The sequence below is a fragment of the Thunnus maccoyii genome, chromosome 17 (assembly GCF_910596095.1).
Source record: "Thunnus maccoyii chromosome 17, fThuMac1.1, whole genome shotgun sequence".
Taxonomy (NCBI): Eukaryota; Metazoa; Chordata; class Actinopteri; order Scombriformes; family Scombridae; genus Thunnus; species Thunnus maccoyii.
The window spans coordinates 2531516-2552976 of record NC_056549.1 but is presented as its reverse complement, the minus strand read 5'-3'; the positions used below and the strand labels follow the sequence as shown (position 1 = coordinate 2552976).

General features: G+C 41.7%; 1 protein-coding gene across 9 annotated transcripts in view; it reads right to left on the bottom strand.

Moving 5' to 3' along the window:
• The window catches only part of afdna (afadin, adherens junction formation factor a), a 118269-nt gene that overhangs the window by 28413 nt on the left and 68395 nt on the right, over positions 1–21461 (bottom strand). For all 9 annotated transcript variants that reach the window (XM_042389653.1, XM_042389658.1, XM_042389657.1 and 6 more), the window contains 9 exons: positions 20534–20679; positions 19888–19982; positions 19253–19518; positions 18080–18223; positions 16605–16803; positions 16059–16165; positions 11358–11438; positions 255–320; positions 59–132 (listed from right to left, as the gene is read on the bottom strand). In XM_042389653.1, coding sequence (XP_042245587.1) covers positions 59–132; positions 255–320; positions 11358–11438; positions 16059–16165; positions 16605–16803; positions 18080–18223; positions 19253–19518; positions 19888–19982; positions 20534–20679 — 1178 coding nt within the window. The remainder of the gene's footprint in view (positions 1–58; positions 133–254; positions 321–11357; positions 11439–16058; positions 16166–16604; positions 16804–18079; positions 18224–19252; positions 19519–19887; positions 19983–20533; positions 20680–21461) is intronic.

Here is a 21461-nt window from a genome sequence, read left to right as displayed (position 1 = left end):
AGCTTTAATTATAATCTTAATGTCCATCTAAAGCTGCTGAAGTGTTAAACTATTTTACCTCTCTTGTGATAGGCCGACCAGACTGCGCCCGTCAACGCTCAACAACTGGTCACCTGCCGCCAAACGACCGTCCTGTATGAAAAAAAAACAAACAAACAAACAGATACCACAGGATGAGTCACTGTGTGTGTGTGTGTGTGTGTGTGTGTGTGTCTTCTGTCACACATGGCTCCAGTTTCAGTGCAGATACCGACCATGTCAGCTGCTCCTCCTTTCACCACAGACTTGATGTAGATGCCCAGTTTCTCCTGACCAGCACCCTGCAAACACACACAGACACACAGAGACAGAAGTCATTTAATGTTCGTCTCCTGTAGGTCAAAAAGTATACAAGGCAACATAAATGCACACACACACTCTCTCTCTCTCTCCCAATAAAACATAAAATGATGGATCAATAATGGTGCAGGAGGCTTCAGAAACAGGTCTGGATGAAGTGTTTTATTATGTTTGGAGACAGTAGATGAATATTCGGATGGTTTCACACTGACAGTTGAGTCTGAATCCAGGAGCAGTTTGACCCAAAACATTTTGTGATATGAACATTTTTATCCAAACTCAGACGTGGGTTTGAACAAACAAACTGTGTCTGAGATCAGTTCCAGCTGAACTGTTCTACCGTTTATATGTAGAAGAATTCATGCACACATTTGATGAAAATCATCAGCTGCATTCTTAGTAAAAAAAAAAACAAAGGCGATAAAATGTCCCGTTAATAGATGAGTGAAGAATAACAACAACATTTTTTTCCTGGGAGGCAGCTGATGTTTTTGTCCTGCTTCTTTCAGTTCATACAGCTTCATCTGCCTCTACTTTGTTTTCTATTGTCATCACATAAAACAGGCTCAAACATCAATTCCTGGAAACTCAGCTGCACTTGAATGCATCTCAGATGAGAATAAAAGGTTTCAAGCTTTCAAACTCAGGTTTGGACTCAACCTAGTAAATCTGATGTAAAACCAGCTGAAGATTCTTCAAGAGGTCAGAGAGGAGGGACTGTAGCCTGCAGACGACACAGCAGTGGTGAGCTACAACCAGAAGGCTTAACGAGGTAGAAAACCGTTCACTCTGGTGTCAGGGCGACCGTCTTTTCCTCAATGTCTGCACGACAACAGAACTGCTGCTGGACTTGAGAAAATCCCTCCAACAAACCACCTGCACCCCCCACTCTGCTGAGCATGAGGCTCTCCAACAAGCTGTCCTCCTCAAACCATACAGAGAAGATAATCAGAGAGGTCTAGACAGTTCCTGTATCATGTTAAAACCTTCCACACAGCCGCCACAGAGAGCAAGAGAGAGATCAACTCTGCATCTCAGAAGTTCACAAGGCTCCAACAGAAAACATCAACATGTACTTTAACATCTACAACGTTCTCCATGACGCTACGGACACGTCCTGATCATCTACGTACGTCGCGCAGGCTGCAGGAAAACCACAAACTATGATCATCTGACAGGTGAATTACAGCAGAAGTAACTAATAGTGACCATCTAGAAAGCCAACATGTTGTATTGTTTAACTGGACCAGGAGGGAGTGGAGCACCATCACCACCATCACCACCAGTACCACCATCACCACCATCACCACCATCACCAGCAGCAGCAGCAGCAGCAGCAGCAGCAGCAGCAGTTATTCAGGGGTTGATACTAAACAGAGCGAGGTTGGATTACAAAACTCCGGTTCCCTGAAAGCAGGCCTCTTTTATCTGAGGCAACAAGTTCAGCAACATGTCAAACTCAAAACATCTCAAGACTTTTATAGAGCAGCTGCAGCAGCAGAGACATCAAGGCTTTTTTTTTATTTATGTTCTGGTTTTTTTGCTGCTTATATTCTAGTTTTCTTTGCACTATTTGGTGTTGAAAGAATTAAATCTCTCCGCTGGAAACTGAGGAATTTATTCTATGTCATAATATTTTTCTTTGAAACCAAATTCCTTTCTTCACCAAGTAGCAACGAAGCAACAAAAGAATAGAAATACAGGCGAACAAACACACACACACACAAGCGAGGGCTTCTGCATGTGTGTGTGTGTGTGTGTGGTTTTCCTGTGAAGTGCTGGCATGTTATCAGACGTCTCACACGCTTTTCTTTACCATCTTGACATGTTTATCCCTCTGAATTTGTGCAACAATAGAACCAGAAACCAGAAAAACAAAACATTTCAGAAATGTTTCTTCATGGAGACGCTCCGCTGTGTTAATAAATATGAAACTATTCCATCACTTCAAACACCGTCGGAGACTAGAAACACATATTTGAAAATGAAAATATATTGAGAAATTGTCTTGTTTCTTTGTTGAGAAGGCAACAAAGAGGAAACAAAAAAAAAAATACCTAAAAGACTTCTAAGACTCTCTTCTGCACTTAAATTTCAGGCTTCATCATCGAAACCATCAAACGAAAACATCAGAGGAAAAGCTGGATATCAGGAATCACAGCGTGTCTGTAAACTCGCTCATAAAACTGTGGAGTGGATTAAAAAAGATTGCTGCCATTCGTTAAGACCTGGCAACGTGGCACCGCGCGTGTGTGTGTGTGTGTGTGTGTGTGTGTAAAACAGAGGCAGGGGTTACACTCAGGTTAATAGCTCTCACTGTTTGACTCACATTTATTAACTGTTTCATCTGTAGTGCAGAAAGTCAACACCAGTACAAACCAGTATGAACAGTGTGATGAACTGATCAGATTAAAGAACAACACTATAAATCATTAACTAAACTCGCTGCTGCTCTGTTCTGTGTTTAAACTGATGACAACATCTTCGTATCAACCTTATAAAATGTTCTTATAAAGGTTCAGCAGCTCATACGCTTTAATCATTTGATCCTCTGATAGATAGAAATACAGCAGATGTGAGGTCTTTGACTTTAAGTTCCTGCTTATCTATAAAAATACAACTTTTAACATTCACAACTGCAAACAAACTCCATCTGCTGATTGATGGGGACGATGTGATATGACTGAAAGCTGTAGAACAGCTGCTAAATGGACTTCGTGGCGAGTTTGTTTTCTCGAGATTAATGTTTGATATTAAAAGAAAAAATGCACACCTGCACATCATAACCCTGTGTGTGTTTAGAGGCTTTAAAAGGACGTATCGTGCACATTTCTAGGTCTAAATTTAGGTTTATTTTGGTCAGTTTCTTGCAGCTGCATCTCATTTTTCTTGTTCTTTACTCAAAATGTAAACTTCACAACTACGTCTTCAAATCAGATCCGAAATATGCGGGTGGACGACGTGAACAACCCAAGAAACAACTTTAGCAACAAAGGCTGCAGAACGGACGGCTGATGTCATCACGAGGAGGAAGTAGAGCAGACTGAAGCCCTGACTTTTGGAACTTTAACTATGTTTAGTACAGATATCCAACATCTTAGCAGAATATAAATGACAGAAAATCACTAAAAGCATGTTTGTCCCCAGTTTAACAGCTTCTTGTTCCAACTTACTTCAGAAACTGCCTCCAAATAAAGCAGCCAATTTGTGTTTTCTAATAATCATCTGCACTTTTCCTTTCACCGGCTTGTTATAACAGGACTTTGTTGACTGTAGATTGTTGGTAATCATCGTCTTCCTGCAGCCGGAAAACAACCTCTGAATATGTGGGAACATATAAATATGTTGAAAATGAGTTTCAACTGATCGGCGCCTTCTAAAGTAACAATGAGCTTTGTGTTGCCTTTTTTTTTTTCATCTGAATGTGACAAACACATTCCTGTGCTTCCACAATGCAGCGCATATTTTATTCCAGTGTGTTTTTGACTGTGGATGAAAATGAAGCGCCTGAAGTTTGATGAGTATCATTAAATTGCATGACGTGCATTTTAAAACGCAAATGACACCATCGTGGGTCAAGAGAATGAGTCCAAAGATTGATTTCTTCATTTGTCTATTTTCTGTTTAGTCAGTGTGTGAACTGTGTGAACAGAGATCCATTTTGCATTTGTCACATCGTCCATCATCCGCAGAACAAAAAGACAGCAGAGACATCGGCTTGAAACTATTTGACCCACAATGTTTCAACTGTCTGTCTGCATGTGTGAGAGATTTTGTGTTTTGCATGTGTGTGTGTGTGTGTATGCGCAGTAATGAGGCTGGATTCATGCAGGCACGGACTTCCTGTTAGTGACATTAAGATGAGAGAAGAACAGTGAATCATTCTGACTGGTTTATGTCTGTTGTACATTACACAGAGACATTAAAGAGTTCTGTGTTTCAGATGGGAGACACAGCTTCATGCGCTTATACTTGAACGGGGGTCCCCGGGGCGCCAAAACAGACTCCAGAGACACTTGTGGGAATTCCCTAAACCCTTCCTGAGGATGTTCAGAGGGACTTTTGGCTCAAGTTCAAGAGGTCCCACAGGAGGTTCAAAGGGGCCACAAGGGGGTTGAAGAAAAAAAACTGAAGACTAGCTGATTAAACTGGATTTTATTGTCCTGAAAATAATCCCAGTTATCTTTTAGCTGGTATTCAGCAGCTCACATCAGTTGGCATGTCCATCAGCAGCCGCACTAGAGGATCTATGACGCTAAAAAAGAATAACTTGTACACTGATTAAAACCACACATTTATTAAAATAGCATCCCAGTTGGATCTTCTTGGCTGATAAACTCTGATGACGTCCAGGGAGATAAATCATTTAATACTGAGTTTGGGATTGAAATATTGTCCATTTAATTAAATTTGTGGTTTGGAGTCAGTGTGCAAACATTACAACATTACATCCATGCAGTTATGTAATTGTTTTGCTGCTCAATGTGATGTGTGTATAATTTACTACGGTCACTATTTTAGCTGAGTGTGTTACCATGCTAACATTTGAAAATGAGCACAAAGTACAGATGAGGTTTAGTTTTTACAGTATTGGACAAATTAAAACTTTGACCGGATGCGAGAGAGAAAGTTAAAGGACCAAAATGATTAAAATTCATCCTGTTATTGAGATCTGGACCGAAAGTGATCGTCATCCCTAAAGAAACTGATTAGCAGTTCTCTCCATGTAGTCACCGATGTAAAATATACATTTCTACTATGTAAACACAGTCCAGACTGTACAGGCGAACCGTAAAGACATCAACATGTTGAAACGTGTCGACACTGGAGACGCAGCAGGTTTGTTGCGGTAATGAACCTATAAAACCAGTAGCTGATGTTGGGATGTGGGTTGTTAAGTCAAACCAGATCTGTTGTTTGTCACACACAATCATCAAATCACCTCCAAAAAACAAAAAAAACAACAAAAAAAACACCACCTTGAGACTCTAAACTACAAAAACATCTTTAACAAAATGTCTCCTGTTAATGTGTCCGTGTGCTAGAAATGAGTTACATCTGCAGGAACAGCTGGAATACCTGCAGCACTCTTTGATTCACTGTGTTTTAATGGACGGCTCCGGGTCTTTAAAAGTGCCCTGACACAACAAATCAAGCGCACCTCAAAGCTGCCAGGCCTCTATTAGAGTGCAAATGGCCCGGAGGAGTCGGCTGCTTCAAACGTGCTTCCCCCGACGTGGCCCTCGAAGGGAAATACCACAACTTTTAATGACTAATTACTGCAGAAAGTCAAGTCAATTTTCGAGTCGAGTCAATTTTACTTTTATAGAGTCGAATCACAATAGAAGTTATCTCAGGGCTCTTTTCACATAAAGCAACATTTCTCCATGAGCAGCACGACAGCAACGAGGAAAAATATGAAGAAAACAAAACTCTGTTTCACCCAAAACATATATTTGATCATCAAATGTGAAGATTACATAGAGGAGGTCAGATCAGGTTCATCTGACACACTAGCAAAGGTTGTAATGAGAAAAACAAACAGTGTCTGGAACATTTACTCAAATCTAACAAGTCAAATAAATCCAGTGACCTTAATGTGACCTTTTTTTAACAGACAAGATTAACATATAGATGATTGAAATGAGGAATTTGGAAAAAATATAAATGAAACAAGCGTCTTCTGTGTTTTGCTCTGGACAGCAGAGTCAGAGTGATGTGACGTCGTGCGGTTGACTCACACTGAGAAGCAACATCACGCAGGTCTGATATACAGCAGCGCTAACAAAAAAAAAAAACCCACATAAACCGCTGCTGATGCAGGTTGGCGACGCACCAAGATTACAGCTCACCATGTCAAAATATGTCAACCTGCCTTTTAGAAACCACTTATCCATGAGAGAGGCAGTGTTCACAGGGCCTGTACAGCCACGCAGGTCATTTTAGAGGATTAGACTAACTGTGGACATGTACAGACTCCAGCTGATTGACATCTTAACGACTTCTTAATTCTTCTTATTTTCATTTTGAACAATTTTGAAAACCTTATTGATTCTGAAGTAAATGCATTTTCATGACTTCAGCAAATCTGCAGCTCATTGACACGCCCGACTTTAAGATGTTTGATCAGCTAAAAACAACTGACAGCATCAGTGTGGATGAGCAATGCTACATAGAGTACATAGTGTGAGAACAGATGAGGCATTTTATTAAATATACACGCAGAAACCAGACGAAATTAGTAAAACAGACAGAAACTGCAGTTAAACATCAATCAGTACAATGCACAAATTATTACTTTTTCATTTGGAGACGTTCATTCGGCTCCATATTCACTTCATATTACAAAATACGTTAGCATTACAGTTGTATGCAAACATTTGGGCGATCCTTGATGAATAATATTTTGGTGATTTTTTACTTGAAAAGCGTCTCTAGGAAATGTCAGCTGTGTCAGTTTCAAAGCTTTAAATCCTCTTCAAACCTCGTGTGAACACTCGGCAGAGACGAGTTCCTCTGAGCAGCTGAGTAAGACTGAAAGTGAAAATTATTGATGCACACAATGCAGGAGAGGCTACAAGAAGACAGCAAAGTGTTGTCAGCTTGTAGTTTCCACTGTGTGAAATGTAAATAAAGAGATGGCAGTTTAGGGGAACTGTAGAAACCTGCAGGAAGATTAGAGCAGACTCAGGAGTGGTGGTGAACTGTTCCACTGTGCAGCGATGCACAAACAACAAGAGTCAGTAGAAGAAAACTTAAACTGCGTCTTCATCATAAAACCCAACGGATCATCTACAGAAGCCTGATGTGTTCTGGGAACAAGTGCTGCGGACTGATGAAGTTAAAACTCTTTGACCACAATCAGCACAGGAATGTCTGGAGAAAACAAGGAGCAGCAGTTCATGAAAAGAACATGTTGCCGACTGTTAAACATGGACGAGGATCCATCAGGCTTTCAGGTTGTGTTGCAGCACAAGAAACACTGCACAGGTGCACTAACCCTGATCGATCACTGTTTCCTAAAACCCAACCCAAAGATATTGAGTTTAACGTCATTAAGGACTAAAGAAACCAGAAAAGATTCACATGTGAGAAGCTGGAACAAAGCTAGCAAGTTAAAAGCAAGTTTTGTCTGCTGACAACATTAAAATCTACATCTTGTTTGAATGAATAAGATCAGACGTGTATATATATGTTTATATATGTATATATGTGCTGTTTGTTGGGATGGATGGGAGCATTAAAACTGTCTTCCTGATCTTCAGTCATTGTTATAAAGGGGGGACTTGAGTTCAGCTCCTGTGAAGGAAACACTGGGAACAGTTGAGGGAATCTCTGGATTCACAAGCTGTTTCCTCCGTCATAAAAGTTCCAGTTTCCTCTGATGACAACAGTAACTGTTCATACAGCAGCGCTGGACTATTAGAAACAAACACATTCAATCTGTAAACATTTGACTTTTCAACTTGGGAGAAGCAGCATCGTATTGTGAACTACGTGATCGCCGGCGGCGTGTAAAGACAGAAACTGGTTGGAGCATGAACTCCGTCCGGTCAGAAGACAATGTGCACCGATCTTTTCCTGCAAGTATGTCTCCGTTTTTCCATCCCGACCTGCCAAAATGTGCTTCTGCTGGCTGCAAACACGCCGTGGCCTTTATTACTAGAGCCAAGATGTACAAACGCTCTCTTCCACACACCTTGTAAACACCTCCTGCTGCAGCTTTACAGGAAAGCCAGCCTGTGTGTGTGTGTGTGTGTGTGTGTGTGTGTGTGTGTGTGTGTGTGTGTGTGTGGTACATCCTCCCATTGTTCCAGCCCTCACAGGGGGTAACCCTCTCATACTATTGTTCCACTTGTGGAACCGTTCTATCATCTAACAAACAAACACACACACAACCAGGACTTCAAACACACTGTGGAAACAAACACAAACGCTGCTTTTTCAGTTTGCATAAAAAAAAAAAACTTTCATAATTGTGTAATTTAACTTGAATGTTCTGCTTATGTCATATATGTTCTCTGTCTATGAGGTCATTTGTCAGTTCGTTATCCTGCATGAAACTCCGGGAAACCCAGATTGCAACAAAACTTATCTTACTTTGTTGTAAATGTGCAGAGAAGGAATGTGCTGTTCGTTACTGCGACTGAAACACACACACACACACACACACACACACACACACACAAGTAAACACACGGACACGGGAGGGAGGGAGGGAGGGATGGAGAGGCCGCCGGCAGTCTCCTCTACTCCAGCTGGGAGCCGTCCAGAGGAAAGACGGACACAATACCATGAAACACACACACACACAAAACACGTGGGTTTGACAGATTGAGGATATAGATACACATCTATTTTAACACACTGACTTCAACTCCTCCGCTGCTCATCTGTTCCACCGAGATAAAAAACTTAAGATGACAAAAACAAGCGTCCTGACAAACATCAACCACTAATAATGAAATCGTTCCATCCTACTGAGCACTCTGTGTCTCGTGTGTATCTTAAGTTTAAACATTAGCAGAGAGCAAACAGTGAAAAAGTGACGAACCAGAAGGCCGTCACACTGGAGGGTAAACACGGTAAACTCACACTGGACCACTATAATGTGCTGAATATACAACCAGCTGCTGGATAAAACACTCCGACCTCACGTAAAACCAGCAGCTGCAGCGTGAGAACCAGATAGGAGATACTACGGAATCTGGTCTGTCCAGAAAATAAGTGAACAAAACAAACACACCCTTCATCTGGCTCGCATGTGAACGAGCGTATAAACACAAAATCAAATCACTTTTCACATCTAGGAGTATTCATCAATACAAGAAACCTGCAGCAACCATAAAAAGCAGCGTTACCTGATCTTTCCTGCCCACTACAGAGAACCACATGTTGCACCCTCTCGTTGTCCAGACCAGTGCACACAACTGGGACGTCCAGACTCAAATGCGCACACACCACACCACACCTCCTCCTCTTTTTTTTTTTATCCCAGAGAGCACTTCAACCTGCTAAACGTGCACCGACAAGTCCAAAAAAAAAAAAAAACCACAATTACAGCGGCTCGCAGTAATCCATTCAGTTTAAAATAAATAAATAAATCACTGTTTACGGCTGGAGATGTGAGTTCCTACGTGTGTGGCGATAAAAACTGAGTGCAGGTCATTTTAAAAAGTTAAGAAGTTAAGTGTGTAAATTCCAGTGTAAGTGGTGGAAAAAAAAAAAGATGCAGGAAATTCCTTAAAAATGTTCTGGAGCGCAGTGAAAATTCCTCCTCCGGCTCCTGATTGTGTTTGTTAAGAAACAGTGAACTGAGGCGCAGATCCGGAGGTGAAGTGTCGGCTGGGACACCGGCTGGTCAGACTGAGGTAGAGCGCTGCTGCTGCAGCTTCACCAGACGAATACCACACACACACACACACACACACACACACACACACACACATACACACCCAGGGTTATATAACAGGACAGAGCTCAGCCCAGTTTACTGAGAATTCACGCAGCTGTTTGATAAAACTCTCTCTACCTGACTTTCCCATCACACACACACACATATCTCAGCCTCTCCTCCTCGTACTTCCACACAGCTTTGAAAATAAACAGAGCGAGAAGGCTTCCTCAGTACGTCCTTCCTCTTCACTCTTCCTCTCTCCACACACACACACACACACACTGAACACACACACACACACACACACTGAACACACACAGCCGCACAGGAAAGCTCTCGCCTTCAGCAGGAAACTCACTCCACTCAAAAGAAAAAGAGTAAGAGGCTTTATGTTTCACACGGGGAACCAACGCTGCTGCTGGTGCCTTCTTACATCGCATCATTATTAATAGAGTAGAAGAAGAAAAACACTCAACATCATCCACACCTACGCAGGTAAACCCACTGATGAACAGCTTTTAACATCACAGATCTCTAATATGATCAGATTCCATGAGAGGAAACTCTGTTGATACTAAAACACTTTAAAACTGAATTATATAACAGTCTGTCAGTCAGTGTGGAAGTTCAGGGTTTCCCTCCACAGGAAATCTGTTAGTCAAAGTGAAAGTTAAACCTGAAAGTGTTTTAGTCACATACATGACTTTGATATTTTAAAACCTGGATGTAGATTTATTCATTAATCACATGTCGTCACCATGGTAACTGATTATTTATCCAAACAAAGCCTTCTTCTGGACTCTGGAACATAAAGTTTGACATCATGTTTACTGTCTGTTTGTTCCAATCTGCTTCAATCAGACGTATTGATTTCACCCAGCAGATGCCGCCACTGTGCACACCTGCTAGTGACACATTCACAAGAGGAGGAGATTAACATGTTGACATTTTTCCACTAAAATTACACTTTAAAGTGTGTAACGTTTAATCTCATCCATCTCTTCCTTCAGGTCATCAACTAAAACAAATCAAAATAAAAGTTTTAGAGTAAAAGAAAACAGCTGATTTGTCTCTTAATAGAGTCCCTGTTTGGTCAACCTGTGCACTTTCTTTTAATACTGTAACAGCAGTGAGACACATTAGAGTCGTGTCAATACACCAGATGTGCGTGAACAATACACAGGCGGACAGACGGTGATCCGCGGCCCCCGCTCCGATAATACGGCCGAGCCTCCGCCGCTCGCAGACCCGCCTTTTTGTTCAACGGTCATCCAGAACTCTCTGTGCAGCGTCACTGTTTAGTCTCTGAGCTGCTGTCAGACTCAACAGTGAAAGCAGTCTATTTAAAAAAATTTAAAAAAAAACAGCAGCCTTTTCTGTCAGCAGTCAGCCTCACACACACACACACACACACACACACACACACACACACACACACACACACTACACGCTCCCTCTCCACAGCCAAGTTAAAAACACGCAGGTTATTTTTGGACTTCCTGTCAGTTTCATGCCAACCTGCTTCAGAAATTTAAATTTTTCTTAAAAAGCTCAAATAATCTGCTTTGGGTTTAACTCTTCACACACACACACACACTTTAAAAAGCTGATGTTCTCCTACCTTGGCGGCCACGATGCTGAGGCCCATGCCGTTGTGCTTCTTGAGGGTTACCGTGACAACCTCCGGCTCTTTCCTCATTGGCTGAAAAGAGAGATAGGACAGGAAGGAACAGTGTTAAGAGAGGATGAAACCTCTTGGTTGGTGCAGCTACGAGGAAACAAGTGAACGTCCTCTTAGTTCGTTCCCTCCGTCTGCTTCTGAGACATTATGGAAGGAAGAAAAAAAACATAAATGAGACCGTGGAGTAAAAAAAAAAAAGAGGGAGGGATGAGAAAAAGGGAGGGAAGGAATGAAGGGAGGGATGAAGGGGGGAAAAAAGGGGAAGACCACAGAGGAACCTGTGGTCGCTGGAATCCAGTCAAGAATGAAAACCACATCATGGATACACACACACACATACACACACACACATACACACACACACACACACACACACACACACACACATACGGCCTCATTTGAGCAGGGCTGGGTGGGGAGACAGAGAGAAACAAAGAGCTACCAACGTTTCCCACATCATGAAAAATTGTTCTGACAACGGAGAGTCCAAAATAAATAAGCTTGTGTCAGACTTACACTACAGTACGTCTGCACCCACATGTGTGTTTTATATGTGTGTTGACATCTGAGTGTGTGTGTGTGTGTGTGTAGCTGGACAGCACTAAATGCTGGGAGAGTGAGATGATTATTGTGCAGGAAACACCCAGAACCAGACAAAATAATAACAACAACAACTACTGCTAAAACGAGACAACAACGACACACAAAAAACTTTAGCTTTAGCATCATCCTAGTGTTGCTATGACAACCAGAACACAGGGTTAGATTTAGTACCAAATCCTCAGTTAGATTCTTTAGTTGTGCTTATTTAATGTCTGGATTACTCTACAGCCGGTTGTATCAAGACAACAACAACCGTTTACATCCATCAACAATCAGCAGCATTACAGGTCAGTTTATGAAAGGTAAAGCAGGTAAAGCTGCGTTCAGCAACAACTTTACTGACTGACTGACTTTCTAGTGCATAAAAATAGGTCCACATAAAGATATGAATATTTTTTAGACCTTTCTTTGTGCACGGGTCAGTTTTTAAATAATGCAAATAATGTTAAAAGAAGAGACGGCCGACGTCAGCTATTTATATGCAAAGGTTCACCTCCAGAACCACAACACAGTTACAGTGATAAACAAGTAAAAATGTGGCTTATGATAATAAATAAATAAAAAATAAATGCTTTCACAACTCTCTCACTCAGTTTTAGTGATCCTACAACTTAAGTGGTTGTTTTAAAACAAAAAAAATATGTGAATTGCAGAACTTGAGAGGCTTTTAACTGCATCTTAACAGGTGGTTTAAAAATGACTAACAGTTACACAACTTAAGCTGTTGTTTAAAAACAAAAGAATATGAATAGCAGGACTTAAAAGTCTTGTAACTGAACACCTGCGGGGGGTTGAAGCGTCACCGTTCAGAGCTACAATAAATCAGACAAGTCAATGAAAACAGCTCCAACATTTATAAAGAGCCACTTGACTTTTTTTTTTTTTTGCAAAAATCAAAAATAAACTCAGACAAACATTATCATCAAGCTGCTGCAGCAAAAACAGTTTGTTCCACCCTTTAAACAAATATCCTTGTGTCCACATACAGCTGGCATCTCCAAAACACACTCAAACAAAACCTTTCAGGAATGTTTCTCACTGCAGATAATTCTGATATGACTCGACTCTCTCACTGCATGTGGACGTGTTAGTAAAGAAAATGACTTATTCTGTTTATACTTTACATCTGTCTGCATCTGTTTCACAGTTTATTAATCAAACTGATGCTTTTCTAAAAGATGATGCTGTTTAGCAATAAGCTAACTGTGCAGACTGATTTAATTCATAATGTTAACATTTTGTAATATTGATGAAATATGAAGTTATATCATTGCTGGAGGTGGATGCAGAGCTGAGCTGTAGTGGTAGGCGTCCACCGCTCTCACTCACCATTAATCACTGTGAGTGTGTTTGTAAGAGACGCCTGCATTATGTCCAGACTGTAGTCATGAAATAGTAGAGGAGGGATAAACACACCAATTACAGAGGAAGTGGCTGTGTGTGTGTGTGTGTGTGTGTGTGTGTGTGTGTGTGTGTGTGTGAGTGTGAGTGTGTGTGTGTGTGTGTGTGTGTGAGTCTATCATTAACTCCACGCTCACTAACTTCTGCAGTGTGATTGGTGTTGATTAAATTTTGTATGTGTGTGTGTGTGTGTGTGTGAGTGTGTATGAAGGTTGTTATGAAAAGTAAATTGCCCCTCTGAAGTCACTGTAATCACTGCCTTCAACTGGGGAGACCACACACACACACACACACACACACACACACACACACACACACACACACACACACACAAACCTCTGGACACAAATCAAAGCAACTTCCAGGTTTAAACTCTTCTATAAATAGTCAAACTATGTCAGCGGTGCCGTCGTCGTGTCTACGGCTGCGTTTCTATTCAAAGAATTTTTACCTTTTTTAGTCTTAAATTCACCTTGAAACTGATCCGTGTTTTCATCTTAACTACTGGAGCTCCAGTACAAACCCAGTGAATCCAGTATAATTCTTATCTCAATCATCCAGTGCAGTGGGGAGATAAGTAGAGCTGTAGAAAGGCGTCTATATAATGCTGATGTTTAATGCCAGCATTAATCTTTAACATAGTAACAATAAACCTGATATGCTTGTTGATTCTTAGTTTAATTGTTAACTTATTTGCAGACAACACGTAACGTTGTTCATGTTATATTCAAACACGCGTGTGTCTTGTATACATGTGATAACATTAACGGCTGGAAGGTTTGCTGTTATGATTTTATTTTAGAGGTCGGGGATTAAAAGACATGCTGATAAATAAAATGAGATATTATTACAAACTACAAACCCTGGAAACAGCAGTTGGGATTAATAATCTCACCACAATCTTGTGATCAAAAGCTCCAGAACAGCTACTAAATGGACCTATGAACCGCAGCGTGAGATAACATGTTGAGGGAAAAGATCAAATCCACTTCTGGTGTTTTCTTTCATTTTCATGTTTAACACGACGTCAAATAAAAATAAATAAAATAAAAAGATTTGAAATGTGAGCATCACTTTACCTTTTTTCCTGATTTCTTGAAATTCATTTTGAACCACTTTAAGCTGAATGTTTGGTGGTTTTTGACGGAGTTTAACTGAGCAAACTGGAATCAGAGGAAAAGTAATCTGAGTGCAACACGGAGATATGAACGGCGCTCCGGCCGTCTTACTTCCTGTTTAACGATTAACGCTCTTCAAACAGAGAATGGGGGGGTGTGGCTTATAGTCGTAACCCATGGCGATGTGTCAGAATAGTAGTTATTGCCTAATCCATCCAGCTACTACAGCAGCAGCAGCTATATGGACTGATGTTGACCAGAGATGTGAAATCTCTTCTTTATTGATTCTTTATTGATGGATCATCGACCCAAAGCACTGACGTCTTTCTTTATTTTATAATAAACGTCTGGAAATGTTCCTCCTCAGTAGCCGGGCTGGACTGCACCCTTAAAATGTAAATAATAAATGCGTCTCCATGCGCACCTGCTATTTTAGTTGATGTACAGTATGTGCAGCAGGGCTGAGTGAATATAGAGCAGCAGGCGTGATGATTAATAAATACTGCTGTGAAACAGTTAAACATGATAACGACAACAGAAAGCTTCAGAAACATCACGACATGAACAAACATCACCACAAATCTGCAGCCAGAGACAGACGGAGTCATTAATTAGTAGTAAGTAATAGTTTAGTAATGAATGTTGCACGACAGCGTTCAAGGATAAAACATGAGATGCTACTTTTGCTAAAAAGAAAGTCGTGAAAGATGCTGATGAGCTGCTAAACCAACGTCTGCTTCATAAAAAGCTGAATATGGAGTTATAAGCCACCAGTCTGATGTGTGTGGAGGTGTTTGTGGTTATACTGGTGTGACATCAGGTGATTTAATGAAGGTAAACACAGTGAACGGTGTGACGTCACTTTGCTCTGACGCAGCAGTTCTGCAGAGATTTAATGAACTGAAGCTTCTCATACAGTGTAAAACAGCTGTGGACAGCAGATACTGTAGAGAGAGTCTCACTGAAATAAATGATTTATAGTTTTAAACATGAATCTGTTGTTGCAGCACGTCTGAAACACAGGTGTCTGATACTGTATCAGTAGCTAAACAAACACATGAAGATGATGGATGACTGCAACAATTCAGCAAATACTTACATTTGTTGAACATTGAGCACAAAATATAAGTTATTTGTCAAAAAACAGTGTGGCAAATCAACATGGTCAGGAAATAACTCAGAAAAATATGAAATATATTAAAAACACACTGAACGGAGGCTTTAAAAAGAGCAAAGCAGCGTCCTTAAAACACTCGGCTGTGATCAGAGACTCGCTGTCTGCTGCGTAAGCTGTCAGCAGCTCCTGCCAGTCAGCAGTTACTAAACCTGCTGAAGGTCCTCTGTGGCACTAACTTTACCCAGCATGCCCTACTGCCCTGACACACACACACACACACACACACACACACACACACACACACACACACACACACACACACACACACACACACACACACACACACACACACACACAGAGTGGTAGAGAGGGTGAGTGTGTGTGTGTGTGTTAACGTCGTACCATCTCAGAGTTGTCAGCAGCAGAGAAGTGGCTGTCACAGTCAGCTCCTTCAAAGTGGACGGTCCACGTACCAGGAGAGCGAGGATGAGGAATTAAACGACAGAAACCTGGTAGAGAGAAAAGACACACACACACACACACACACACACACACACACACACACACACACACACACACACAGTGTCATTTACAGCACGTTAACAGTCCTACATCTACATTATGTGGTTAAAAACACAAACTTGGAGCCCAGTCAGCTTTTTTGTGAGTACAAGTGGAAAAAAGTTCCCAAAAATTTGTGTTAAAATTTAAAGTTGATGCAAATTCATCAAGTTAACTACAGAAATACATAAAGGTTTCCTGTTTTTAATGAATGAGTGATGATGTCAAGTGTAATAAGTTGTAAATAATTGTAAAATATTGAACATATTTGCACAGAGGCCTGAGTGTCTGTGAGGAATCTTTGCTAGAAATGTGTTTATACAAACAAAGAAAGGGATATGAGTTGATTTATATGAACTCTTATTAACTCTGTCCCGGTAGTTTTACCTCTCTGCAGCAGCGGCTCCAGGAAGTCCTGCAGGCCGTTGGGGAGGTTTCGCACCACATCGCACGAGTACCCGTCCTCAGGAAGGAGGAAGGGCAGCTGGAGGTCTGGATCCTCCTCCAGCTGAACCTCTCTCCCATCACTCCTCGCCAGCTCGTCTGCTGTGTTTTCAGCCACTGCCACCACGTGGTCTATCAGCTCCTGTACACAAACACACAAACACACAAACACACATATCAGGCAACCGTAAAGGCTCACAGGATGGTTCATCACAGCTCCACAGCATCAAAGAATATCACATCATTAAAAGTCTATTTACAACATCTGTGCAGATTAGATTTGTTACAGACAGCTGACTTACATTACATAACAATGATGTGCAGCCCCGTTCACACATGCAGTCTACGCCTGAAATGTTCATGTTTACATCTCCTGCATGGTGTCATGTGTGAACGGGAGCAGCGATCAATATTCAGGGAAATCTGAACCTCCGATTTCACACCTCAAGACCCAGTAACATTTCAGGGAAAACGCCGGTACAGCTGTGGGACAGGGACGAGCAGGTGAAGGGTTACGTGTGTCTGATGAGACGCTCTCACGTGGAGCGAGCGAACCAATCACAAGACTCCGCTGATGACGTATTTTAATCCACGACTTGTTTACAGTTGCCTTGTTTCTTCTTCTTCTTCTTGCCTTGTTTCTTCTTCTTCTTCTTGCCTTGTTTCTTCTTCTTCTTCTTGCCTTGTTTCTTCTTCTTCTTCTTGCCTTGTTTCTTCTTCTTCTTGCCTTGTTTCTTCTTCTTCTTGCCTTGTTTCTTCTTCTTCTTCTTCTTGCCTTGTTTCTTCTTCTTCTTCTTGCCTTGTTTCTTCTTCTTCTTCTTCTTCTTGCCTTGTTTCTTCTTCTTCTTCTTCTTGCCTTGTTTCTTCTTCTTCTTCTTGCCTTGTTTCTTCTTCTTCTTCTTGCCTTGTTTCTTCTTCTTCTTCTTCTTCTTGCCTTGTTTCTTCTTCTTCTTCTTCTTGCCTTGTTTCTTCTTCTTCTTCTTCCCTTGTTTCTTCTTCTTCTTCTTGCCTTGTTTCTTCTTCTTCTTCTTGCCTTGTTTCTTCTTCTTCTTCTTGCCTTGTTTCTTCTTCTTCTTCTTCTTCTTGCCTTGTTTCTTCTTCTTCTTCTTCTTCTTCTTCCCTTGTTTCTTCTTCTTCTTCTTGCCTGTGTTGCATCACCGCCATCTGCTGGCCTGACCTTTGCCCTTTCTATTCTGTCATTTCCATGTATGTGTGAAAAGGTGCGAGACGGAAATGTTCCTGAACGTAGCTGCATGTGTGAATAATGTAAATCACTAGCGGTACCTGAGAGGTTATTACAGTAATTTACTGTTTGAAAGAGGCTTAACAGAAATATTAAACCTCTGTGTGCATCGTACTGTTGTAATTTATGTTTAGTGATGTTGTTGCTGCACATGTTTTATGTGTGTTTGACTTACAGGCGGGATGTAAGGCTCGTCCGGAGCACAGTGGTAGTTGGTCATGAGCGCGTGGAGCTGCAGCGAGTTGAGCTTGAAGCAGGTGTTGTGGATGTTCTGCACATCCTGCATGGAGTATTTGTCCATGGTCAGCAGGGTGGTGGCCTGGAGAGACAGACAAAACAACACATTTATCAAACCCGCTTATTAAAGTTTCTACACAAACAAAATATTATGTTTGGAAGTTTTGGAACATTCTGGTGATTTGACATGAAATATTTCTCCATTCATCATGTTTTTGTTTGTTGTTCTTTCTCTCTGGATCTAAGAGGGCGGGGCATCACACTGGAGGAAAAAGGTGATGTCAGTTATTTCCATGAACCATTTAAAATTTAACAATAGAATAATCAGAACCCGCCAACAGCTGTTAAATTGTTTACTTACGTCGGGAGGGGAGACGCCCCTGTTGATCAAATCTGATCAAATCTCACTCACTCACACACACACACACACACACACACACACACACACACACACACACAGTCCTGAAGAAGCAGGACTGTGCAGAACAGCAGAGATTTTGACTGTTTTACATTACACTACCAAATAGTGAATGTTTTCAGTTTTCTGTTAGAAGTAAATATTCTATTTATGTGTGTATTTGTACTTTTCAGTAAATGCTCACACAGTATTTTTCTATTTTAAATATATAACATTTAGAGAGATGAGAACTCCAACAACACTTGTAGTATGAAGAACAACTTTATTAGTTGACCGACGCGTTTCGGCTTGTGGCCTTCATCAGGGTCATCATCAAACAACATTTAAATAAAGTAAGTCGGGTATGAAACAACCAATCATATACATCCAGACACATATCAGCCAATGGGACGTCTACAAAGATGGGTTGGATAAATGGTCATGTGGCTTCAGGCCAATCGTTGTTCAAGAAGGGACATGGGTGACGGTCCGTTAACTAGAAAGGTGCAGCTATGGAGTGGTACTTTTTTATGCCAGAGTTATGCCAGAGACCCTCACTCTGCATCTACAAATGGATAACCGTCCGTCCTTGTTTATTTTTGCATCTGACTAAAGCTCAATGAATTTTAAATAACTACTAAAAAAGGAAACAGTGGCGAGAGAATCCTTCTGGAAGTCTGGCTGGCTTATATACGTCTCAGCTCGTCCTCTCACCTGTACGATCCGGCTGAGATGACAGTCGGCGGCCAGCTCCAGACCCTGTTTCTCAGCCCAGGCCTCGATGTGGCTGAGCTGCTGCCGGAGGATGGCCCCCCAGTAGTGACAGCAGAGCCCCGACTCCGTGTCCGTCACCAGCTTGTTGAACAGCCACATGTTGATGAAGTGGAAGAGCTGCGAGAAGAGCTGGATGGTCAGAGCCGCGTTGACTCGACACCGCCGCAGTAGCGACATCGCCCCCGTCAAGGTGTGCAGGACGTCCTCTGGAGAGAGAGAGAGAGAGAGAGAGAGAGAGAGAGAGAGAGAGAGAGAGAGAGAGAGAGAGAAGGTTTCATGGAGGTTTGGCCGGATTGGGAGACATGTGCAGGCGTTGCTTCTCCAGAACAATCTACCGCCATGAGGTTGGGACATCCTGACGCATCACAAGATAAGTCTGAGGGACAACTTGAAGGGCTGAATGATAAACTACTGTAGCTACATGCTCGACCAGGAAGGTTTCACTCAATAAATGCTGGTTCTGTTCATCTTTTCCTGACTTTTCTCTCATCTCACAGTTCACAAACTGACTATTAACTGTGATGAGCGCTCACAAGAAGACACGGCTTTGTTTGAAATGGCTGTTCTGTTCTTACCTATCTTGGGTCTCTGTGGATTATGTTCCTCGGGGTCGTCCAGGAAGGCAGCCATGTAGTTGTTCAGGTCAGCCTGGAGGCAGTGGACCAGATACCTGTACCGACACATTAACTCAGCTCATTACAGACCACACATCATCACACGACAAGACAAAAATATTCCTCCTTCCTGCTTTGATAATGTTTTCTAACTAGTCAGCAAACATTCATCATAACTGATTCTGGTTATTTCTGTCTTTTATTACAGTCACATTTTGTTAATACACAAAGTCTTTGACGATATTGTAATTGTTACAGTTGCAGGTTTTGCTTGATTACTGTAATTCTGTTCTTCTGTATTCCAAGTGCTTAGTGGTTTCTGTTGTAAACAGCATTTCAGTTGCTCTACGTTGTAATTTCGCTGCTGCTGCTTCTGTTTTCTCTCTACATGCAGCATCTTTCACATATCTGTCGGTCGATGACGACTCCTCTGTCGCTCTTCGTGAGGTTTTTACACAAAACAATTCAAGGTTTTTGATCCTAATCGTGGCTGTAAGGATGGAAGTGAGGTACGCTGTGCAGATTGTAACGTCCTTTTTGTCTGGAAATCATCTCTCACACACACACACACACACACACACACACACACACACACACGCAGACTGACTTGAAGGCCATCTGGACCAGATGGGCGAGGAGGTCCTGGGCGTCCAGCGTGATGCGGCTCAGGTCTCGGTCCTGCTTGATGAAGTTGAGCAGCTCTGAGGCGTTGGCCATCCAGAAAGCCAGCGCCCCTGCGATGTTCTTCTGTTTCTGTAACGTACCGATCAAACACACACACACACACACACAAAGACAAAAAAATACAGAGGAAGTTGTTAGAGAAGCAGGACTCGGTAGTAGAGCCTTGAGGAGTTAAAGAGGAGGAGGAGGTAGGAGAGTGGTTTCTGTTTGAGTGGCAGCCAGAAGGAGCAGTTGTTACTTCAGGGATAGACTCATGCTCCGCCCACCCCTCCCTCTAAGCCGTCCGACAGAAAGAGTGGTCATCACTGTCGCTTAGAGACGCTCATAGAAAAAAGCTCTATATTTCATGATTTCTTCACATCTTCAACATTTTAATATGAGCTCTAAAATTCAACAGTTTTACACAAGAGGGCAGATTTTTATCTGTGTGAGTGTAGAGACATTAGTGACCACTCCTTTCCCCACTACGTTCACCAGGACACCAGACACCAGCCGCCTCCTGACACTTCACAGACATTTCTTTTTTCCTTTTTAATGAAACGTAAAGGTGTTTAGACTATAAACTCACACTATGGAGCACATTTATTCACACTTTAAGTTACAGGATCAACAGGTCTCTAAACAGACTAACAGCCTAAAAGATTGTGACTTCTGAAGACGAGTATATTTAGATTTTTATCATTTTTAGCAACACTACCTCAGTCCAGACTGAAATGTCTCATTAACTCCTTTCAGGATGAAGTGTAATAACTTTGGTGATTCATCAGCATCGTCATTGTGACCATGCTGACATTAGATAAAGCTTAGACCTGCAACCATATGTCGATTAGTCGATCAACAGCAAATTAATC